The 25,743-nt window shown below is 42.7% G+C and overlaps 2 protein-coding genes across 4 annotated transcripts in view; both read right to left on the minus strand.

Moving 5' to 3' along the window:
• Positions 1 to 9,678, minus strand: part of LOC140908831 (gamma-aminobutyric acid receptor subunit rho-2) — a 60,585-nt gene extending 50,907 nt beyond the window's left edge. The window contains exon 1 of the mRNA XM_073336714.1: positions 9,373 to 9,678. Within this exon, the coding sequence (XP_073192815.1) occupies positions 9,373 to 9,560 (188 nt within the window). The 5' untranslated portion in view covers positions 9,561 to 9,678. The remainder of the gene's footprint in view (positions 1 to 9,372) is intronic.
• Positions 9,679 to 15,455: 5,777 nt separating this feature from the next.
• The window catches only part of UBE2J1 (ubiquitin conjugating enzyme E2 J1), a 65,457-nt gene continuing 55,169 nt past the window's right edge, over positions 15,456 to 25,743 (minus strand). For 2 of the 3 annotated variants that reach the window (XM_073336717.1, XM_073336715.1), the window contains one exon: positions 15,456 to 18,493. In XM_073336717.1, coding sequence (XP_073192818.1) covers positions 18,230 to 18,493 — 264 coding nt within the window. In that variant the 3' untranslated portion in view covers positions 15,456 to 18,229. The remainder of the gene's footprint in view (positions 18,494 to 25,743) is intronic. The other variant, XM_073336716.1, reaches the window with a different exon arrangement.

The following is a 25,743-nucleotide window of genomic DNA, read 5'->3' on the forward strand; positions in this document are numbered from 1 at the left end:
GCCTTCCCTTCTATCTGGGAGAAAACCTGTTTCCCCCTTTGTTTGGTCACAGACTTTAAAGCATAATCTTAGTTAGTATCCATAATTCTTAATATAGTGTTTATATGTACATTTCACAATGATATTAATCACCAGCTTTCATAAAAGACCTCACTCAATGTCCTTTTATAGTACAGTAATATTGTATACAATCAGTTGAATCAATTGCTTATTCTTTGGGGTTTACACCCCTTGTTCTCCCCCTGGGATACCTGGTCCCTAATCGTCACACCAATCATGCAAACTATCAGTAAATCAAACCTCATTCACTATGGTCCTGACCCTGCATTCCTTATCCACCCAATACTCATCGGACCTTAAATCAATAGCAAAAACAATGACAATTATAGTGTTAAATAAAGTTCACACAAGAATGCTTTGTCTGCAGAGTGACTTTCTTTTGGTATGGGTGTTACACCAGGCAACAAAGTTCACATTTTATTTTCATGCTTTACGAATGATTTTGCATATCCCACTCTTAGCTTCACTTCACTCTCTGCCACGTATGTGTTATGAGGTTATCTTTGGCTTGTGAGAGCAAAAAGTATATTGCACACTGTCCATCATTACGATGAAATCAATGGGAGCTGCATCTGTATAAGTGAGAGCAGAACTGGGCCAGTATGTTTGAGTGCAAAGATACAGCACAGTGGCTACACTCAGCCTTCAGCACTAGAAAAGCCTTTTGGCCACTGATCATGGCAGAAAGCCACAGAACTAAACGTGTGCTTGGAGCTTTACAAGCTCTTCTGGAGGAAAGATCCCAGCCCTGGAAAACTTACAATCTATATAGACAATTATACAGAAAAAGGATGGTAGGAAGGAATAGGGCTTAGACATTACTGACTGGCACTGACTTGTCATTTCACCTCCCAATTTCCAATGATATGACCCAAATGGGGGAATAATGATATAAATATAATTCAGAACTTGGTTCCTTTGATGCCACAGCCATTCACCAGTATTAGTCTGTGCTCTCAACACATCCTGTGTAAAGTGCTGTGAGATCTAGGGATTCAAAGTTCTGTAAATGGTAAATTATACTATTATGTAAAATACAAGCATTTGTGCAAAAGAAATAGTCACTATGTTAATCACACCAGATAATAAATGTTATGATCTGAACTGTACTTGGGTTCAAGGAGGAATCGACCATTCAAACTGTGGTTCTGTTGACATCGTGGCCAACTGCATGTGTCTGTCTCTCTCTGTCCATTGGGTTTCTTGTTTTTAAATTGCTATTTTCTCCTGGGGCAATGCTGTTTTGTAGTTGTAAGATGTTTTGTGATACACCATCTATATGACAAGACAACTGGCTCTGTCAATCTGTTTCTCTCCTTCTGTCCCTCCACTCCCACGAACATGATACAGTTCTGTGATGACCTAGAATCCTATTTTCGACGTCTCTGACTCAAGGAATATTTCCAACACACCTCTGAACAACATACTAACCCACAGAGACCTTCCTACCAACACTACAAAAAGAAGGATTCTGGGTGGACTCCTCCTGAAGGTTGAAACAACAGACTAGACTTCTACATAGAGTGCTTCCGCCAACGTGCATGGGCTGAAATTGTGGAAAAGCAGCATCACTTGCCCCATAACAGAACACAATACCATCCACAGCCTCAGAAACAACTCTGACAACATAATCAAAAAGACTGACAAAGAAGGTGCTGTCGTCATCATGAATAGATCGGAATATGAACAAGAGGCTGCTAGGCAGCTCTCCAACACCACTTTCTACAAGCCATTACCCTCTGATCCCACTGAGGGTTACCAAAAGAAACTACAGCATTTGCTCAAGAAACTCCCTGAAAAAGCACAAGAACAAATCCGCACAGACATACCCCTGGAACCCCAACCTGGGATATTCTATCTGCTACCCAAGATCCATAAACCTGGAAATCCTGGGCGCCCCATCATCTCAGGCATTGGCACCCTGACAGCAGGATTCTCTGGCTATGTAGACTCCCTCCTCACGCCCTACGCTACCAACACTCCCAGCTATCTTCGAGACACCACTGACTTCCTGAGGAAACTACAATCCATTGGTGATCTTCCTGAAAACACCATCTTGGCCACTATGGATGTAGAAGCCCTCTCCACCCACATTCCACACAAAGATGGACTACAAGCCATCAGGAACACTATCCCCGATAATGTCACGGCAAACCTGGTGGCTGAACTTTGAGACTTTGTCCTCATCCATAATTATTTCACATTTGGGGACAATGTATACCTTCAAATCAGCGGCACTGGTATGGGTACCCGCATGGCCCCACAGTATGCCAACATTTTTATGGCTCATTTAGAACAACGCTTCCTCAGCTCTCGTCCCCTAATGCCCCTACTCGTGCTACACTGATGACATCTTCATCATCTGGACCCATGGAAAAGAAGACCTTGAGGAATTCCACCATGATTTCAACAATTTCCATCCCACCATCAACCTCAGCCTGGACCAGTCCACACAAGAGATCCACTTCCTGGACACTACGGTGCTAATAAGCGATGGTCACATAACCACCACCCTATGCCAGAAACCTACTGACCGCTATTCCTACCTACATGCCTCCAGCTTTCATCCAGACTACACGACACGATCCATTGTCTACAGCCAAGCTCTACGATACAACCGCATTTGCTCCAACCCCTCAGACAGAGACAAACACCTACAAGATCTCTATCAAGCATTCTTACAACTACAATATCCACCTTCTGAAGTGAAGAAACAGATTGACAGAGCCAGAAGAGTACCCAGAAGTTACCTACTACAGGACAGGCCTAGCAAAGAAAATAACAGAATGCCACTAGCCATCACCTTCAGCCCTCAACTAAAACCTCTCCAATGCATCATCAAGGATCTACAACCTATCCTGAAGGACGACCCATCACTCTCACAGATCTTAGGAGACAGGCCAGTCCTTGCTTACAGATGGCCCCCCAACCTGAAGCAAATACTCACCAGCCACCACACAACAGAACCACTAACCCAGGAACCTATCCTTGCAACAAAACCCGTTGCCAACTGTGTCCATATATCTATTCAGGGGACACCATCATAGGGCCTAATCACATCAGCCACACTATCAGAGGCTCGTTCACCTGCACATCTACCAATGTGATATATGCCATCATGTGCCAGCAATGCCCCTCTGCCAAGTACATTGGCCAAACTGGACAGTCTCTACGTAAAAGAATAAATGGACACAAATCAGACGTCAAGAATTATAACATTCAAAAACCAGTCGGAGAACACTTCAATCTCTTTGGTCACTTGATTACAGACCTAAAAGTTGCAAATCTTCAACAAAAAAACTTCAGAAACAGACTCCAACGAGAGACTGCTGAATTGGAATTAATTTGCAAACTGGATACGATTAACTTAGGCTTGAATAAAGACTGGGAGTGGATGGATCATTACACAAATTAAAACTATTGCCCCATGTTTATTCCCCCCACCTGACTGTTCCTCAGATGTTCTTGTTAACTGTTGGAAATGGCCCACCTTGATTATCACTACAAAAGGTCCCGTCCCCCGCCCCCGCTCTCCTGCTGGTAATAGCTCACCTTAAGTGATCACTCTCGTTACAGTGTGTATGGTAACACCCATTGTTTTATGTTCTCTATGTATATAAATCTCCCCACTGTATTTTCCACTGAATGCATCCAGTGAAGTGAGCTGCAGCTCACGAAAGCTTATGCTCAAATAAATGGGTTAGTCTCTAAGGTGCCACAAGTACTCCTTTTCTTTTTGCGAATACAGACTAACACGGCTGCTACTCTGAAACCCATCTATATGACCTTGTTGAACCCAAAGGAGAGCCACATGAAAACAGAGCATGGCATGTGGAGGCTTGTGTTGCAGCATGCTGATGATTTGTGGTTTATAGCCCTCCTATTTCCCTCAGTATCTACTGTACTATACTGATACCAAGCAGTAGTTAATACTTCAGTATCTAATGCACATTACTAATATTAGGTACTGTAACTAATTTGTCATGGATATTACCATAGTAAAATGAAACTCCAGGCTGATTAAACATAATTAAGGTGTACAATATTCACAATATTTTAACTTTTTAAATTAATCATTAGTAATCTCCTTTCCCACACAATTTAACTTTATTAATCTTCTGAGCAATTTGCTTTAAATGAGAATTTGGAATGTAATTTACTCTAGAAAAATGTAACAATAATAATAATCTCATTTTCACTTGAAGCTGGCCAGGCATTTCAAGCTAAGAACATCAATTTAGAAAGCCTTCCCAGCAATGTAAACTAATAGGTAATGATATTCAAAACTCACTAGTGGTTTTATGTACCTCACTTTTTGGCGCTTACTCGGAGCCTTCTGAAAATCAGGCCCCTTTTAGATGTTTCAAGTTGGGTACCCTAAATCCCTGGGCACTTCTGAAAATCTTGGCCAATTCTTTTCAACTAACAAAAGTTCAAATCAAACTCCATTCCATAGTGCTTTGTTTAAATTAATATCATATTCAGCATTTGGAAAAAAAAAGAAGAGAGAATCCATCCTTTTCCAGTTGTGGCTGTGGATGACTGTAATTGAGGGATGAAAAGGAAAGCACAGGTAGAGAGGTAGACATACAGAATGTCACTGAATCACAATATTCCAGATGCAGAAATAGACATATAGGATTAAATTTCAGTGGACAGTTATATTGATTGATAAATTGTTTATAAACAATGGCCCCTGCCCTATAATCACATATGTCTGTATTTTTACCCACCTATGTAGTCCCCTGGACCTCAAGGGCACTACTTAATGTGTATAAAGTAGGACTGTCAAGCAATTTAAAAAATTAATTGCTATTAATCGCATGATTAAAAAAATTAATCGTAATTAATTGCACTGTTAAACAGTAACAGAATACCATTTTTAAAATATTTTTGGATGTTTTCTACATTTTCAAACATATTGATTTCAATTACAACACAGAATACAAAGTGTACAGTGCTCACTTTATAATTTATTTTTGATTACAACTATTTGCTCTGTAAAAAACAAAAGAAATAGTATTTTTCAATTCACCTAATACAAGTACTGTAGTGCAATCTCTTTATCATGAAAGTTGAACTTACAAATGTAGAATTATGTACAAAAAATAACTGCATTCAAAAATAAAACAATGTGAAACTTTAGAACCTACAAGTTCACTTAGTCCTACTTCAGCCAATCGCTCAGACAAACAATTTTGGTTACAATTTGCAGGAGGTAATGCTGCCCACTTCTTGTTTCCAAAGTCACCTGAAAGTGAGAACAGGCGTTTGCATGGCACTGTTGCACCCAACGTCGCAAGATATTTACATGCCAGATGCACTAAACATGCATGTGTCTCTTCATGCTTCAACCACCATTCCAGAGGATATGCATCCATGCTGATGAGTTCTGCTCGATAACGATCCAAAGCAGTGCGAACTGACACATGTTCATTTTCATCATCTGAGTCAGCTGCCACCAGCAGAAAATTGATTTTCTTTTTTGGTGGTTTGGGTTCTGTAGTTTCCGCATCAGAGTGTTGCTCTTTTAAGACTTCTGAAAGCATGCTCCACACCTCGTCCCTCTCAGATTTTGGAAGGCACTTCAGATTCTTAAACGTTGCGTCGAGTGCTGTAGCTATTTTTAGAAATCTCACATTGGTACCTTCTTTGCGTGTTGTCAAATCTGCTGTGAAAGTGTTCTTAAAATGAATATGTGCTGGGTCATCATCCAAGACTGCCATAACATGAAATATATGGCAGAATGCGGGTAAAACACAGAGCAGGAGACACACAATTCTCCCCCAAGGAATGCAGTCACAAATTTAATTAACGCATTTTTTTAACAAGCATCATCAGTATGGAAGTATATCCTCTGGAATGGTGGCCTAAGCATGAAGGGGCATAGAATGTTTAGCATATCTGGCGCATAAATACCTTGCAACACCGGCTACAAAAGTGCCATGCGAATGCTTGTTCTCACTTTTAGGTGACATTGTAAATAAGAAGCGGGTATTATCAATGGTAGCTGTGTTTTGAACAAATAAAGAGCTGTATAATGCTAAGTACTGTTAAAAATCAGGTCTTTGGTATCTCAAATTGGGCACCTAAAATTAGTGGATACTTTTGATTTTACGCTCCGTGCCTCAGTTTCCTATCTGTAAAACGGGGATAATATCACCCCCTCATCTCATAGGGATCTTGTGACGATAAATTCATTAATGTTTGTGAAACACTCAGATACTGAGCACCATATAAAACCCCATGAGGAAATTATTAATTTTGTCTTCAGAGCAGGGTCTGAATAGTATGCAATAAATAAGGCCTAATGCCAGATGTTGAACAATGAGGAGGGAAAATATTGATCCCAGTCCATTCTGTGAACTGAATGAGGCAGAGGCCTTGTGAAAAAAAATTGCTTGTGATCATGTAGTTAAAGACTGTATCACAATGCATACTCACAAGGGAGCTGAATTGAAATTGCCCAAGAAACCTTAATTCAGGAATTTCCCAGTTTTTGAGTGCTTGACTTTGCAGCTCTAATAATATTGGTTTAATATTCTTTTAAAATAGTTGTGGCTTGTGTTGTGTAATTAAAATGATAGAAGAAGATATGTGCATAGAACACAGACAAGGTGCCCAGCTTCTATTCTTGGCTTTGCCACTGCTCTGCTTTTGCTTTAGGCAAATCATTTAGTCTCTTTGTGTATCAGTTTACCCATCTTTAATATTCATTATTCTGGGAACTGAGGAGGTCATTTAATATTAAAAAAGCTCTTTGAGACCCTTGAATATAACGCTCTAAAAAGTGATCAAACGAATTATGGAGCAGAAAGATTTTTGGGTTAATAGAGCCCAAACCAAAGGTCTTTGAAGCATGTAAAGACTCCCCTTAACGTACATAGCTTTTTATTGGGCACATATACTACACTCACTGGCGCCTTATCTAAGATGGAAAATGGAAAACTTTTAAATATAGACTCCAATAGTTGAAAATATTTTTCTTGCCTTATGTATTTATAGAAAAAGAAGCAAGAGAAATACAAAGCAGAATGCAGGAGGCAGTTACAAAAATAAAAGATGCCATTTATTTTTGTGTTTCTCTATAAGGAATAGCAATCTGACATTGAAACTGGGTTTCATTTGACTGCAGGCAAAAAAGACCAGCACCATGCAATTTTCAGCACAGGTTTGGTTTTAACACAAGACAACCAGAGTTTCGCAGTACAAAATAATCAGGAATGTTCAAGATACTGTTACTATTTAACTCTGTATAAAGTGAGCACTACAGAAATGTCTATAAATAAAAAGAAATGTGATTCTCATTTTCAGGTTTCTAAATAAACTGCATTTTACATACATTTAAATGAATGCATTAAGAAAGTTTATATGGATAAATTACAAGGACATAGTGGTCTATGCTAAGTAGTTTATGAATATAGTTTTGGTGGTTATTTAACACCTGTGGAGAAAGACATAAAAACTGTTCCTTATACTTTTGAAATATAATGATTTATCCTTTCATTGGCTAACACATTGTTTGTTATACATCATTAATTCACATTAAACCAAGTAATATCTATTGTCCTCTACAATGCATAATCCATGTATTTAAGAAAAAAGTTGGACTAGTTCTTGAATTCTCTACTATTACAACTTCGCCAAAGTCAATGGGGTTGGTAATAGTTTATTTTAATAAATGTCAAGAATAATTTGCAAAGAGAGAAACCTACCAAGAACAACTTATTAGCCAAGAGAGTGGCAGTACTTCTGAAAAGAGAAATGTTCAGACTGCAAAAATGTGTATGAGCAGTTTATGCTGCTTTGTAACTTTTCAAGGTAGGAGAGTTCAACCATATATGAAAGAATCCCATGCAAGTACTAGTGGTGAATCATTAGATTTTGCAAACATAATATTCTGAAAAAAAGCCCAGCATGCTTCAGATTTACATTCAGTAAGGACCAGATTCTTTTGAAGTCAGTGGCAAAGCATCCCTTTTGGTGTAAATGGTTTAGCATCAGGCCCTAGATGTCTAAACTAGAGAATAAATTTTATGTCACTAAAAACATGTGCTTGCATATTCTGCATTAAATATCAACAGAAATATTAGCCAATACTAGCCTCTCTGCTTCTGCTTCTTTCATAATATATTTTCTGCAAAATGTCTACTGAATCTCAGCTAGGGTGACCAAACGTCCCGATAAAATCGGGACTGTCCCGATTTTTGGTTCTTTGTCCTGCGTCCCGACGGATGCACGGTCGGCACACCATTTGTCCCGATATTGCGGCTTTGGCCGCTCTGGCCGTTTTTTTTGTTTTTTTGTTTTTTGCTTCCCCCAGGTGTCACAATATTTTGTCCGTTTCATCTGGTCACCCTAATCTCAGCACTTTCTGTGGATAAAAAGGTGTGTTCACAGTGCCATGCTAAACAATACAAAATGACTAAAAAGATGACTCTTTACAGTCAGAGTGATTCCATTTAATAAGATGGATTAACCCAACTTTATTTTCAAGCTCTTGGCCTAGCAAACAATCTTATAAGATATGATTGTCATTGGATGACATAACTCTATACAAAAAAGGATAATATACTCTGGACTGCTTGACAGGTTTGGAAGCTTATCTTTTCTAATGTAAACCTCTCCTCACCCCCAGTCTCAGTAATATTAAATCTAACAAACTTCGCTAAGACCTTTATAACTCTTTGGTGCACACCTGCCTTATTAATACTATGAAAAGTTATATTAAAGTTCCCACATAATTTTCCAAAATGTATCTGCAGAATAACTTTACAAAGCCTATACAGTACATACTCCTGTGCAGTAAAGATACCATTCACACTAACTAAAACCCCACAAATTGCCATGAGAAAATGAAATGTATTTTCAGGTGGATTTGCATAATAGAAACGTTTAAATAAACAACCACAGGAAAAGAGAAGGCACTTGGAAAGATTTATTTAAAATAAAGCCTTTTGTTATTGCTGGGAGGATATTTAAAATTGAATTTGCTGAACGCTTGTTCTGCATCTACCTTCAGTTCTTACTGTTTCTACAGTATTGTGTGTGCATGTCTGAGACTGTGTTCACTAAAATACAATCAATGGCCAGTTTACCAATGACAGCTGCTAGAAACATGACCAATTAAAGTTAAATCTGAAGATAGCAGTAAAGATTGTATAAGGTTATTCAGAAGCCATAGAAGCTATTCACATATACAATTAAAATAGGCAAATTTTATGTATACATCTATCACTACATATACAGTATTAATTTCACTCATGTATATGTAGCGAGAGCAAGAGAGTTATATATTTTACGGTTCCTTACCTTGCCTTCTGCACCTCCAGCTGACCTGTCCACCTCTTCCTCCTGTGCTTTCTGCTCTCCACAAGAAGGACAAAGCAAAAGAATAATAAAATGAGTTTTGCAAAATAAGGCATTTTGTGGGAAATTGTGATGAGACACTCTACACTCCAATAGCCTCCTGCAGTAGAAATCCACCCTAGTTTAAACATTGAATCAGCTATAATTCCAGGGTCCTGTGTTTCTAAGAGTGATCATGGTTAAAAATACTGCTTTTCTGATTTAATAATTTAAAGTGGCTTTTGAGGGCTTCTCACTCGAAGCTCATCCTTCATCACTGCTTAGTGATTGGCTATTACTCAAGAAGAAGTTTCTCCTGGCAAATAACATTTCCACTCGGTCCTAAAGGAGATATTTGCTAAAATTCATTATATAAAAAGACTGCAATTCCACGCCAGCTTTTTGTTCAAGCCGCTAATCTCAGAACTGTACTATCCTTCTGTCAGACTGTATAAAACCATGCTGTCTCTTTTCATTAGGGATCCCAGATTTTTTATCTCTATAATATGCATTTTTAACAAGGCGGTGCCAGTTTGCTTTGTGTTTAAGATCAGTACTCTTTGCATTGATGTACATATTTTAGTATAGTTTTAGGAAATTTGATTTTTTTTCTAGATCAGTTAGCAGTTAGTCAGCTGTGTAGTATAACTTGTACCAGCATACTGTTTTTGTGATATCAAATTTTTGTTAAAAGCCTATAATTCTTCCAAAAAAATTGGTTTCCCCCAGAGGTTAACAGCATTAAAGTGGTTATTTGTTTTGAATATTAGGATTTCTCTAATGATGAAATTTTTAAAAATTAAAATTAAATAAAATATGGTTTGATTTTAGGACACTCAGTAACTAAATCTTCTATGGTTCCAATCCTTCAAATACAAAAGTATGCAAGAAACTAATGTGAGTAGTGGGTTGCAGGACTGAGACCTTAATCTGTTAAAACCATTTGAGATTAGCATGAAAAGACATTACAGCAGCTGCTTTTTAATCACAAGGAAGAGGATGTTTTCAGGTGTCATTCTGAAGTTTGTTTATTTACTAAACAGTAAAGACTGGGGAATTCAATATTACACCTTGTCTTGACAGATGAAGAGGAAAGGATCACAAAACTAAAATGTAATGGTAATTTAGGTACAAGTGATCATGACTTGATAACATTTATAATGTACCAAGAGAATAAAACCCAGACCAGCGTGGTGGGTGGGCGGGCAAGTGTGGGTTTGTGTGTGTTGTATTATGGCCCTGTGGATTAAAAAAAATCAACCTGTTTTAGTGGGGAAATGAAGGCAACCATAAATAATAATATGTATATAACAAATGGAAGAAATGAAAAGTTGACAGTAATAAATATAAATCAGAAACTAGGAATTATAGAAAATTGATAAGGGAAGCAAAGAGACAAGGAAAAATGTATGGCTAGCAGAGTTAAAAATAATAAGGATTTGTTTTGTTTTTTCTTTTGTTTTAAGTATATTAGGAACAAAAAAAACCCCTAACAATTATATTGGACCATTACTAGATGGAAATGACAGAATTGTCAATAATAATGCAGAAATAAATATTTCTGTCCTGTATTTGGGAAAAAACAGATGATGTAGTCATATTTTATGATAACACTCTTTCTATTCCACTAGTGTCATGGGAAGATGTTAAACAGTAGCTATTAATGTTAAATATTTTTAAATCAGGAATTCCAGATAACTTGCAACCGCATTTTTTAAAAGAGCTGGCTAAGGAGCAAGATAATCCTGGGAAAAATAATGGAATGGCTGATTCAGGACTCAATTAATAAAGGAGGGTAATATAATTAATGCCAATAAATATGGATTTATGGAAAGTAAATTCTGTTAAACTAACAGTAACTTTCTTGATGAGATTACAAATCTGATTGATAAAGGCAATAGTGTTGATGTAATATATCTACACTTCTGCAAGGTATTTGACTTGGCACCACATGACATTTTGATTAAAAAACTAGAAAGATATAAAATTAGCATGGCACACATTAAATAGATTAAAAGCTGGCTAACTGACAGGTCTCAAAAAAAAGTAAACAGGGAATTATCTTTGAACAGATGTGTTTCCAGTGAGGTTCCGCAGAGACTGGAGTTTTTCATACACTACTGAAAATTTTTATTAATGACCTCAAAGAAAACAAAATTATCACTAATACAGTTTGCCGTTGTCACTGATACAGAGTGATCTGGATCACTTGGTAAACTGGGCGCAAGCAAACAATGTGTGTTTTAATGCGGCTAAATGTAAATACATACATCTAGGAACAAAGAATGTAGGCTATACTTACACAATGTGGGACTCTGTCTTGAGAAGCAGTGACTCTGAAAAAGATTTGAGGGTTCTGGGGGATAGTCAGCCGAACATGAGCTCCCAGTGTGATGCTGTGGACAAAAGGGCTAATGCAATCTCATCCACCAGCCGCACATGAGCTCCCAGTGTGATGCTGTGGACAAAAGGGCTAATGAAATCTCATCCACCAGCCCTGAGCCCCCTCCCAGAGCCAACATCCCAAACTCCTTCCTGCACCCCAGCCCTGAGCCCCCTCCTGGAGCCAGCACCCCATACTCCCTTCTGCACCCTGAACACCCTCCTGCATGCCAAGCCCCAGCCCTAACCCCCCTCCCAGAGCCAGCACCCCATACCCCCTCCTGTACCCCAAACCCCTGCCCCAACCCTGACTCCCCTCCTAGAGCCCACACCCTGCACCTCCTTCTGCACCCCAACACTGTGCCCCAGCCCAGAGCCCCCTCCTGCACCCCAACCCCCTGCCCCAGGCTCAGTCCAGAGCCCCCTCCCACACTGCGAACCCCTCGGCCCCAGCCCAGAGCCTGCACCCCCCCCCCCAAACCCCAACCCGCTACCCCAGCCCTGTGAAAGTGAGTGAAGGTGGGGGAGAGCGAGCAACGGAGGGAGGGATGGAGTGAGTGGGGTGGGGCTTTGGTGAAGGGGCGGGGCAGATCCTGCGTTGCCCTTAGATTCAAAATGCAATTTTGGGCGTAAAGAGGTTGGAGACCACTGCTCTAGCCTGTTCACAATTTCCCTCACTAACATCATGCAGGAAACCTGCATCAGAGCCATACTTTCCCTGTGACCTGGTCATGATATTAACCTGATTAAACATAGTTGAAATATCATTACCAATCAAGACATCAACAGGAAATAAATCTAACACCAACCACTATATCACCTTCAAAACTTTTCCACTCAAGGGGATTGTGGACAAAAGCGCTTTTACAGAAAGAGCCAATATGTTCACACTCTGATTTGGCAAGAAATCTCCCTCTCTGACCAATTCCCTTTTACCTAAAGTAATATCAGAGGCTGAATCTCACCATCAAGTACACACAATTCCATTGACCTTTGCATTCTTTATGAATTCCTCACTACCAGTCAACATCTCAGTCCTAATATAATTTGAGAGGTAGGATGCTTTCCTCTTCCACCACTTATTCTGGAATTAAAGTGGCAGCATTAACACCTGCAAGGTTAGTATTTGTACTCAAGGTGGCAGTGTTGGAGCTTATATGAGTAGCCTTTGTAATCAAAGTGCCAGCATTAGAATTTATTATGGTGTTTGTTGGTGCAGGTTGTGGAGTGTTTTTAAGCTTTGGGCAATTTGATTTTATATGGCATGGGGTTCCAGACTGATGACAGACCACCTGTTTCCCCTTCAGGTGAGAGGATTTATGTTCCGGGCTCCCATGAGCTTTTCTAATAAAGTTGGGGTTAGATTAATTCTTAAACACTTCATCCCTTTTAAACTGGGGTGCAAAGGGATTACCTTTCTCCTGGGGCTTACACCCTTCATGAGCTCTGTTTTCTATGAATTCATCAGTGATTTCTGCTGCCTGTAAGACTGAGGCTATGTCTACACTACAGACCTTACAGCAGCACAGCTGTACCGCTGCAGCTATGCCACTGTAAAGTCTCCCCTGTAACAGCAGTATGCTGATGGGAGTCTCCCATAGGCATAATTAAACCACACCCCCAATGAGTAGCGGTAGCCATGTTGGCAGGAGAGTGTCTCCCACTTACATAGCGCTGTCCACACTGGCATTTTTATCAGCGAAACTTATGTCAGTCAGGGGTATGTTTTTTACACACGCTTGACCAACAAAAGTGCTAGTGTAGACAGCCTGAATCAGGCTTCCTATCGCATATTGCAGGTCTGATTTCTTCAGGAGCCATTTTAGCACACACTCAAGAGTAATTAAATCTAGCAGTTTATCAAAGTCACAGTAAGTGTTTTTCCCCTTTAACCCACTTTTTAACATAAACCAAGAAATTTATGAGTACACTCTACATAAGTAACATTACCAGAAATTCTTAGATCTCTGAATTTTAGCCTATAAGACTCAGTGGTAACCTTAACCTATTCAATATTGTTTCTTTAAAAACTTTACATAAACAAAAGCCTCCTCTACCCCCATTTCATTAAATACCTCTCTGGCCTTTCCAGTCAGTTTAACAGGACAGGCATCACCTGGTCTTCATGAATTTTGTTAATAAGAAAGGTGATGCTCAAAGGTAGATGAAAATACTTCAATACATTCAGTCTTTATGAATTGGGCAGACTTTATGTCAGTCTCTGTTATTGAGAGAAGATGGAATTTCAGGCTGTGGCTGCTGTTTCTCCTGCCTGTCTAGGACTCAAGAGCGGCAGTTTATGAGCACCTTTCTCAGTCTCCAGGTGTTCCATTCACATTTAGTGAACTTCCTTTTCAATTTCAGCCTCTGCTCGGTGTCCCTGGTACACGCTCTCCTCTGCATCCTCAGCTTTCTCCTTCATTCTAAATTCTGGCATTTTTTCTTCATGCTTACACTGTTGCCAGCATTTGCATTCTTTAGTTCCTATTCTGAGCAAATTGGTCATCTCCTGATCTGAGATGTCCCCTGTAAGGTCCATTATCTTATCTTCACATAATTTTTTTTTTTTTAGTTTTTTGGTGTTCATAAAAAATTATGTGAAGATAAGACAATGGACCTTACATTGTGTTCATAGCTTCATAGGCTCGTGACTCATTCAAGGTCACACTAATCTTTAGCCTTTAAAACTCTCAATATTAAATTTAAGTCTTATATAGCGTGGGGTTCTGAACCAAAGCCCAATTGACCTGTGATGATGTGTATCCTGCCCAATACTTCGCCAAATGTGACGTTGCCTGGTATGTCACAGCTAAGGATGCCAAATTCAGGACAGACCGTAAGAAACAAGGCAGAAACACCCCAAAACTGGTAATTTATTCTATCATAAGATAAGTAACAAAAGTGAACTCGTGTATCACTGCACTAGTTCAGAGAGCCAAATAACAGTCCCCTAGGCACTCCAGCCCCCGATCACCAACCAGACAACCGGACTTGGTGATGAAAGGTTATTAAAACCAAAATTCACCACATTAGATTCTTCCAATCCCAAAGGGTCAGACATTCATCTCCAGGTCAACATGTACTTTCAGGATCACATCAAATACCACGCTGCAGCCAATCTTTAGTAAACTAACTAAAGATTTATTTTAAAGAAAAGAAAAGAAAAGAAAAGAAAAGAAAAGAAAAGAAAAGAAAAGGAGAGTTATTAAATGGTTTAAGGAATCATATTCATTACAATTGATTTCCAAGTCTGTAGAAGTAAGGATAGTAGTAGTGATGGTAATTCTGTTACCTTGCAATATGTCTCTCTGGATCACCCAAAAAGATTGTGGGCCATCAGTCCTTTGTTCAAAGCTCCCTTCTTGTTAGAAAAATCACAGTCCATAGAAATGAAGCAGGACTGAAGACAAAGAGTGTTGTCACAGTCTGCAATTTACACGCACAGCACACGGGCATGGAAAGTTACTGGCACAAACATGGAGTCCTGGGTCACATGTTCCTTGCTGAGTCATGAGGCATTGATTGCCTACACGTGCCTGAAGAAGAGACCTTGGGAGGGGTCCCTGGAAGAGCTGATTGTCCTTAATGGGCCATCAGGCAGGCTGGCTAGCCTTGGTGTAAATCTCTCTTGGGGAGTTGGGGGATTACTCAGAAACACAACACGGTTGAGATACAAATACAGAACAGAGTTTCATAACTTCATATACAATGATGATACATGCATATAAACAGGATAATCATATTTAGCAGACTATAACTTTTCCGATGATACCTTACACAACATACTTTGTATAAAATTTATCACAATTGTGTAACAGTGGTGATACATCAGTGATGATACATTACCATAAACATGGTCTCTTTTCTTTTATACGCATCACAATGGGCTCTTCAAACTAGCAGAGAAAGGTCTAATGCTAGCCAATGGCTGGAATTTGAAGCTAGAGAAATTCAACTGGAAATAAAACAAGTTTTTAACAGCAAGAGTAAGTAACTATTGGAACAACTTACCAAGGATTGTGGTGGAATCTCCATCATTGACCATTTGTAAAGAATCTTAGATGTTTTTTCTAAAAGATATGCTTAAGGAATGATTTTGGGAAGTTCTATGGCCTGTGTTATACAGCAGGTCAGACCAGATGATCTCAATGGTTCCTTCTGGAATTGGAATCTATGAAAAAAAGAGCACAATCCTGCCCCATCTTTGGGTACAGAGAGTTTTGTGCAGCAGCCTTACTTAAGTTCTGCTGCATAAGGGCAAGAGCAGAATTTGGTTGATGGATGTATCCCTGAGAATTTGCTAGGTTTGAAGGTGGACCTCAGGGCCTGTTCTGCAAGGTGACAGCAAATCTCTCAGAGGTACCATCAGGAAGAAACTCTGCAAGAGTATCCTACTGAAGGTTTTTTCTTTAGAGCCCTCTCCTAAGGGAAAGGATGATCTGGGCCCAGGTTTGCAAACGTGAACAACAAGTGCATTCAAACAATGTACCAACAAGGAAAAAACAACTTTTTATTTCAGGAATATGGGGTCTATAGATTTTAAATATACCGTATTCCTACCAAAACTAATATACTTATTGGGAAAAATACTTTTATTAATTTCACCATAGGAAACCAGATTGTCCTCCTTCCAGACTTGAAGACAATGCAAGATTTAAATAACTGCTGATCTATCCAGACATGCTATATAGTTTTATTGTAAATGTTTAATTAAACAAAGATGCTTTGATGTACATACATCCTGTTTGTATGTACAGCAGAGCAGCACTAATTCAAAATAACCACTGGGAATCCATTTCTGAATTTTGCAAGTTAGCAAGTGAATAAATTAAACATACACACACACCAGGGCACTACATAAAATATGTAATTTGTCCATTAATTTTCACAAGTGTAAAATTTTACTTATTTATAATGCTTAGGAGTACATTAGCATGTAGTATATTTTGTAATGTTAATATGAGAGCTGACTACAGCATTCTTATCTTTGCTAAGAAGTAGGGTGGGACAGTCTGGCTTTAGTGAGAGATATCATAGTCGCCACTAGTAAAGTGAAAATTACTGAGGTTCTGTTGAGTCTTAAATGAGCAATGGTAGATTCTCTTAATTATTGATATAGTCAGATAATGGGGAAATGATTATCCCATTGAACTTGTTCTTTATGGCTAAATAAATTCAAGATCAGCACAGAGGGCACTAATAATCTAGGGTATCTAGGGTTGCCAACTGTGGTTGGACATGTTCCTGGAGGTGTCATCACATGACAATCTTTAATTAAAGACTAATCTTTAATTCCTGGAGACTCCAGGACCATCCTGGAGGGTTGACAACCCTACCCCTGCCTGAAGTGCCAGCACCTACAATGAATAAATAGGGATATACACACGAATGCTGTAATCTTGATATGCTGGAAAGATATTTAAAAACTTTCAGATTTTAAACTTTGCTTGAAGTATTGCAATGAAGTGCAAGAAAAAATATTGTGTAAATGAGGCTTGAATTGCGATAATTCATTAGAGCCAAGGGTTTCATGAAAGCTTCCATCAAGCTTGCCCATGCAAAGCAGAGTTTAAGCATGAAAATATTTAGATTTTTTTTAGCAAATAACAGCACATATGAAACATTCAATGTAATGCATTATGTATATTTCTGGAATAATTAAAAGACAATAGCTCTGGGTAAATAATTATATTACATATTTATAACTATTGCAATAATAGATGTTTTATATAATCTTCAAATTTAAAAAAGCAAGATATACAATTGAGAGTATTAGAAGACGACATTCAAATCTTGGAAAAGATTATCCAATCTAACTTCCAAAAAAATTTAAAAACAAAAAATAAAGGAAACAATTTTCTGGCCCCTTTTTTCCACAGAGAGCACAGTCTCAGAACCAACATTTCATGCATTTTTTTAGAATTGTCTTATTGTAAATAAAAGTGGTTACAAAATATTATCCTCCTCAGAATTAAGAGCACACACAACGCAACACATAGACACTGCGTTTCATTTTAAAAGACCTTCTCCAACGTAAATTTTTATACTCACTCAGATATGGGTGACTATCTGCACCCATGTTCCACAGAGAAAAAGTGTAAAACCCCTTTCTGTTTTAATTGCCTCCTTTTATGAGTAAATAAGGTAGCCACAAATGATACTTTCTTTCCCCCACCCTTTACATATTATTCATATTCAACCAAATTGTTTCTCTAAGTATCTAGTGGGGTGTTCATGGATCATTAACAGTTGTTAGTATTCATAGAAATGTCAACATTTGTCCTACTTACAAAGCAATGTACCTAAAGGTATATTAACATTCGTAAAGACTTAAAAGAGTAAATAAAAAAGTAATCTTCTGTAAACAGTTCTCATAGCATACTCAATACAGAATGTTTAATGAAGCATTCAAGTCACTGCTCGTAAGACAGAGAAAACCTTATAACTCAAATGTATAGTCATTGGCCAGATATACCCGTCGGAAGATAAGAGCTGCCAATGCTAAAGTCAGAAGGACAATCAAAACAGTTGATCCAGTGTGGCTTGTGTTGACTCTTGGTTGCTGCACCTGATTGAAGTTAGTTGAAGATGGTACTCTTCTCTGCCTCTGGGCACGGCGCTGGCGCGGGCTCATGGAGCTATTATTAGATACAGGTTGAGTATGCTCTTGATTAGATGGTGTGGAGTTGTTCTGAATTTCAGACTGAAAAAAAAAAGTGAATATTGTTTTTAAAGCAAGACAGTCCATGCATCAGCAATGTACATACCTCTACATTTAAGAACAAAGCCTGCTCTTCCAATGTAATGTTATGATCTGAAGGCCAGCCACAGGTGATAGCCTCTTTATAGTAAAGTTGCAACCAACTTCTGTTACAGAACACGGTTCCAAACCCTATGGCTCTCTAGACAAACATTCAGAATACACATCCTTCTGCACACCTCCCAGCCTTGTTCTCCCAACCACTGGCATCCCAACTACATGAGGTGCAGACAATCACCACTCCTGCCTACCATATGCTATTACTCCCATTGTTTGTCTCTGGATATCATAAGGAGGCATTAATGTAGAAATTATCTGCATTAAACTATGTACATCAACCATTTGCCTAGCAACTTAGGCCCTTGCCTTGGGAAGTATGTAGCACAGGACTTAACTACATAGTTATTCTCTACTCCATAATCCAGTTCCTTGCTATGTTGCACCATACCCTATTTTTAAGCAGTTTCTGGACTTTTGCTCATTCCCTTACTGCACTGAAGGAGCACAGAGGCCTTTGTCATTTAGATAATTTGATTCCCCATGAAATTCCAAGCCACTGTGTGTAAGCAGCACTGCTCTACAGGTTTTAAAACTTTTGTCTAAAAAGCTGCATCTACTCCATGGTTTTGTGTTTTCTTTGTCATAATGGCTACCTCACATTTTGGGTCACCTTATCTTAACAATGTTTTCAAGTGAAATATTTTAAGCAGTTAAATGAAAAATTTTATCCTAAAACTAGTCCATAGCATCTAGGTACTTAAGCACAAATGGTTTACACTGCACAAATGGAAAACACTGCAAATCATATTGTAACTGGAGTTAAAGGATGAAATTTGCCATAAACAAAGCTATAAAAATAATATACTGAGCTGAGCAAAATTAGGAATTTCCATGGTATGGAAAACCCCAAAATTTGTTTTCAGCCTAAATCACGAAAAAATCTAAACGTTTGATTCTGGTTTACTGAACTAAAACCAAAATGCTTTGTTTGACTGCATTCAATATTACACCGTAATTTTCCCATAGTGACGTGTTGGCTCTTGTGAGTTGTAATTTGGGAGCCTGATCTCTCCTGGCCAGACATCTTCCATAATGCACCCAGTCATGTGACTTCCGTTATGCACCTTGCAGCTCGTTCACAGGGAAATCCACACTGCATTATGAGACATATGGTCCTCCAGGTATCCTGGCCAACAGCAGAGAATGGAGATCTGAACTACAACTCCCACAAGGAGACGTCAGTGTGCAATAAAAACTAATGATGGACAAAAGAAACACTGACATGGATTGAAAAGAAATCCTAATGTCCATGAGATATGTTGTACCCTCCTATGTAATAGGACAAAGAACTCTAGGAAATCCAGAGATTCACCCTGAAGTTTCCTTTACATGATATTTCCAGCAAGGGGTCAAAACAGGTACAGAACTTCAAATCCACACAGTCCTGGTCAGCTCTGCTACCGTCCTCATGTATCCTAAAGTGCCCTCACAGCCATGCTGACCTCTCCCCATTATATGAGTATGGCTTCTTCAACGGCAGAGATGATTTCCACTGCAGCCACACAGCAGTAAGGACCTATTCAGGCATGCACTGAGGCTACAGGAATGTTTCTAAGGAAGCCCTAGGACCACTCTTTAGGCAAGGGCAAATTATGCACAGATCCCATTGATTTGTATGTCTGTCCTGGGCAGCAGGTGGCCCTAGGGCCAAAAAGAATTATATTTAGAGACTTTTAGATTTTGAGACTTTAGATCCACAGAAATAACTACATCCACCACGAGAGAACAGTGAAGCCAGGAAATGCAGGAGTTGGACACTCAGAAGGAAATGGGGTTAATTTTCCCAAAATGAAAAATTATTTTGCTTATCCAATATGTTTACCTACAGGCTATTCTATGTTATTTACAATAATTATAAGAGGCCTTATTTATATCTGTATTATTTGGGAACCTTTCTAAACCTTAGTATCAATTATCATAAAGATGGCATCAGAATGATTAGCGTGCGCCATCCTTGGCTATTCAGCGGGGTTTCTGCCTAAAACTATAAAATGTGTGTTTAAAGCAGTGGTTCTCAACCTGTGGCCCAATTAGGACACAGCTGCAGCCCAGCTCAACTGTGTGCTAAAGGCCACGGGCTCCAGACTGCCCTGCCGGGCAGCGCGCTCTTGACTCCCGGCTCCCAGCTGGGCTGCCCTGCCGCGCAGCGGGCTCCGGGCTCCCAGCTACCGCTGGCCCCACACAGTGGGGCTCAGGGTACAGGCAGCCAGCTGTCGCCTGCCCACCACGGGCCTGTCCCCACAGCAGGGCTCCCAGTCTAGGCAGCCGGCTGCCACCCAGCCCCCTGCAGCAAGGTCCGGGCAGCCAGCATGGCTCAGGGTCTGGGCAGCTGGCTGTCCCATGGCTCCCTGCAGCACACACCAGGGTCCTGGCTGCCACTCCGACAGGGCTCAGTGTCCAGGCAGCAAGCCGCCACCCGGACCCCTGCGGCAGAGAGGGAAGGTCCCAGAGCAGCCAAATTGCCCCCTTCTTTCCCCTCTTTTTGGCTGGACCCCACCAAACCCCAGTTTGCTATCAAGCATCAACCTGGCTAAGACCTAGGATGGGGGACAGTCATTGTCTTTTAATCTGGAAAAAGACAGTTACCTTTTCCATAGCTGGTGTTCTTCAAGATGTGTTGCTCATGTCTATTCCACAATAGGTGTGTGTGCTTGCCACGTGCACCGGTGCTGGAAGTTTTTCCCCTAGCAGTACCTGTAGGGGGGGAGCGCTCCCCAGAGACTGCTGGAGTGACGCCTGCCTAGCGCAGTATAAGGGGAGCTGCACGCTCCCCCCACCCTCAGTTCCTTCTTGAGAGACAACTCCGACAGAGGGCAGGATGTGGAATAGACATGAGCAACACATCTCAAAGAACTCCAGTTAGAGAAAAGATAACTGTCTTTTCTTCTTCAAGTGATTGCTCATTTGTATTCCACAATAGGTGATTCCAAGTTATATCTGTTGGAAGTGGGTAGGAGTTCACAAGTTCCCAGGATGGAGGACAGCCCTGCCGAACCCGGCATCATCCCTGGTTTGGGGGACGATCGCATAGTGCAAGGTGAATGTGTGAAACAAAGACCACATGGCAGCCCTACAGTGTCCTGGATGGGGATGTGAGCCATGAAGGCAGCTGACGAGGTCTGTGCCCGAGTCGAGTGTGCCCTCACAATGGGTGGCAGGGGGACACTTGCCAGCTCGTAACATCAACGGATGCACAAAGTGATTCAATTGGAAAGCCGCTGAGTGGAAATTGGCTGGCCCCTCAAGCGCTCAGCGAGGTGACGAACAGTTGTGAGGACTTTCTGAACGGCCTGGTCCGTTGAGGTAGAAAGTCAGAGCCCACCGCACATTGAGGGTGTGGAGATGGTGCTCCTCGCTGGATGCGTGAGGTTGGGACAGAGGACTGGTAGAAAAATGTCCTGACTCATGTGATAGGCGGAGACCACCTTCAGGAGGAACGCGGGGTGTGGGCAGAGCTGGACCTTGTCCTTATAGAAGACCGTGTACGGTGGCTCGGAGGTCAGGGCCCTGAGCTCCGAAACTTGCCTGGCCGACGTGACTGCGACCAGGAAGGCCAGCTTCCATGAGAGGTGAGACCAGGAGCGCGTGGCCAGTGGTTCAAACGATGGCCCCGTGAGACGAGCCAACACCAGGTTTAGGTCCTACTGTGGGATCGGCGGTCTAGAATACGGAAAAAGATGGTCCAAACCCTTAAGAAACTGGCCAGTCATAGCATGGGAAAATACCATATGCCCTTGCAATAGCAGATGGAAGGCAGATATGGCTGCCAGGTGCACCTTGACTGGCGAGGGCGCCAGGCCCTGGGCCCTCAGGTGGAGGAGGTAACCAAGGATAAGCTGGATCAGGGCGGCCACAAGGGAGACACTCTGGTCCGCCACCCACCTAGAAAACCGGAACCACTTCGCCAAATAAGCGCAGTGAGTGGAGGGCCGTCTACTTTTAAGGACGACGCGCTGAACCTGTTCTGAGCACGTTCTTTCCTCTCCACCTAACCACTGAGCAGCCTCGCCGTGAGGTGAAGAACCTCTAGGTTGGGATGGAGGAGGCAGCCCTGGTTCTGAGAGAGCAGGTCCGAGCAGAGCAGCAACAACCATGACAGAGCTACCGCCAGGCCCGTGAGAGTCCCATACCAATGCTGCCTGGGTCACAGCCAGGGCAATAAGGAGGATCAGGGCCTTGTCCATCTTTATCTTCTTCAGGACCCTGCTGATTAGAGGGAACAGGGGAAAGGCGTAGAGAAGCCGGCCTGACCAGGACAGGATAAAGGCACTGGAGATAGCACTCCTCCCCAGACCCTCCCCCGGAGCAGAACCGGGGGCATCACTGGTTCTGCTGAGTTGCGAATAGGTCCACCTGGGGAGTTCCCCACCTTCAGAAGAGCCAGTGGGCCACTTCTGGGTGGAGGGACCACTTGTGTTGCGAGGAAAAGTCCCTGCTTAAGCGATCTGCCCTCTTGTTCCAGGCACCCGGTAGGTGGAAGGCCTTCAGGTGGATGTCGTAGGCTATACAGAAGTCCCACAGCCTGAGGGCTTCATGGCAGAGGGCAGAGGATCAGGCCCCACCTTGCCTGTTGATATAGAACATCGAGGCCACGTTGTCCGTGAGGACTCTAACTACCTTGCCCTCCATGTGCGAGCGGAAGGCCATACACGCCAGCTGCACTGCCCTGAGCTCCTTGACGTTTATATGTAGAGTCAGGTCTTGAGCCGACCACAGGCCTTGGGTCTGAAAGTTCCCCACATGGGCCCCCTATCCCAGGTTGTTTGGGCGGACAATCACTGTAGGGAGGTGACCACAGAATCTGGCACGATGAGGACCTTGTCCATCCTGTCCGTGGCCTGGGAGAACTTCAAGGCCAACCAGAGCTGGAGGGGCCTCATCCTGAGTCTGGCGTGACAGACCACGTACATGCACGCCGAAATGTGACCCAAGAGCTGCAGGCAAACCCTGGCTGTTGTCATCGGGAACCTTGTGACCAAGTGGATGAAACCTTTCAGGGTCTCGAATCTGTCTGGCAGGAGAGAGGCCCTGGCTGACGCTGCATCCAGGAGCGCCCCGATAAACTCTATGCGTTGGGCCGGGACTAACGTGGACTTGGTGTTGTTTACCAACAGGCCCAAGGCGGTGCACATGGACAGGAGGAGCGCCACGTGATCCCTCACCTGAGACCAGGAGGTGCCCTTGACAAGCCAATCGTCCAGATAGGGAAATGTCTGGACCGTCTGCCATCTGAGGTAGGCTGCTCCCACCGATACGCATTTTGTGAACACCCTGGGGGCAGTGGACAGACCAAACGGAAGGACTGTGAATTGGTAATGATTCTGTCCCACCACAAAACGGAGGAAGCGACGGAGGAAGCGCCTGTGCCCCTTGAATACGTGGATGTGGAAGTATGTGTCCTCTAGATCGAGGGTAGCGTACAAGTCCCTGAGATCCAGGGAGGGGATGATGGAGGCCAGGGAAACCATGCAGAACTTGAGCTTCACCATGTACTGGTTCAGACCTCGCAGGTCCAGGATGGGACTGAGCCTCCCCCCTTTGGCCTTTGGGATAAGGAAATATTGGGAGTAATACTCCTTGCCCATAAACTCTTTGGGCACTGCCTTCATGGAGAAGCAAGACCACCCTACCTGGTGCCGACGGGGACAGCACATTAAACAGGGAGTCTGAGGGCTCCTCCATCTCCTCTGCCTGGAGGTGGAGGCTTGCTGCCACCCTCTTTAAGAGTTCTTGATGGGCCCTGAAGTCCTCCTGCGGGGCAGAGGGGGGCAGGGCCACAATCGCCTCCTCCAGGCAGGTCGAGAAGGCCAGTGCGGTACTCTGGGTATTGGGCAGCACCGGAGGGTCCACCACCTGGTTGGACTCCGGGCACGGCGCCGAGGACGTACGTCCCACGGACTCCTTTTTCGGAGGTCTGGAGAGTGAGGCTGACAGTGCTTCTGAAGCTCCAGCCACCGAGCGAGCTCCCACCAGGGGCTGTGCCAGAGGTCACGGTGCCCACTGGTACCATTGGGCCGGCCACGACGCTCTGTGCCACTGCACCTGCTGTGTCACCAGTGGGGCCAGCTGTTCGGGTTGCCTGGCCTGGCCCATCGAAGGACGGCTACGAATGGAGGCCGGGCTGGTGTAGATCCTCTGCTGTCTCTGGACTGGGAAGAGCAGTGGTGCCGGGATCTACGTAGGCCACAGGACCGCAATCTCAATGTGGAGGACCGGTACCAATGATAACAGCTGCTCTACAAATGGCCTCAACAGGCGGACCCGCGACGTGATGAGACACCGGCGATCGACGCCCGGGGCTGCAATGTCTTGGCGGAGACTTGGAGCGGGAGTCCGAGTGGGAACGGCGTCGATGACCGTGCTGTGACTGACTGCGGTACCCCCTCCGAGATGAGGGCCATTGGCGATGCCAGCTGCAGTCCCGTCGATATTCGCTCCTTGAGGATGAGCGGTGCCGAGAGTCCTGGCCAGACGGAACCCAGCCAGCCAGTCTGGTCAGCATCAAGGGCGATCTACACTGACTCTGCCCCGAACGGTTGTTGGGCAGTGACCGGCACTGGGAACATTCCCTCGACCGAGACTGGTACCGGGCCGGAGGCAACTGTGGAGATCCCAGCGGCAGCTTGCCTCTGGAGTGCGTGGTCGACATCAGTGGTGCTCCAGTCACTGGCATGGACATAACATCCCGGGCTGCCTGCTGGGCTACAGACGTGGACGGCATCCAGACATCTGGAGAGACATCTGGAGAGACCTGTTCCAAAGGGGCCGGGCTACTCTACTCAACGTGAGTTGGAGGCCTAGGGCCCAGTGGGGATCAAGGACTACCCGACATGGGCCTAGCCTCTATCCCAGACTTCCCTCAGTGCTGCTGCGAAGAGGGAGTCTTTCTGGCCCTCTTGGTGTGCCCCGTGGATAGGGAGCAGTGCCGACTGGTTGGTGGCACCGGAGGGTCGCCGCGTACTGACGCTGCGGTGCTGGGTACCAGTTCGGAGTGGCGTGCCGGAGTCAGGGTCAGCGCCAACTCCATCAGGATGGCCCAGAGCTTAATATCCCTTTCTCTTTTGGTCCGAGGCTTAAATGACTTGCAAATCTTGCACCTTTCACTGATATGGGTTTCTCCCAAACAGCACAAA

This window comes from Lepidochelys kempii, chromosome 3, assembly GCF_965140265.1.
Source record: "Lepidochelys kempii isolate rLepKem1 chromosome 3, rLepKem1.hap2, whole genome shotgun sequence".
Classification (NCBI taxonomy): domain Eukaryota; kingdom Metazoa; phylum Chordata; order Testudines; family Cheloniidae; genus Lepidochelys; species Lepidochelys kempii.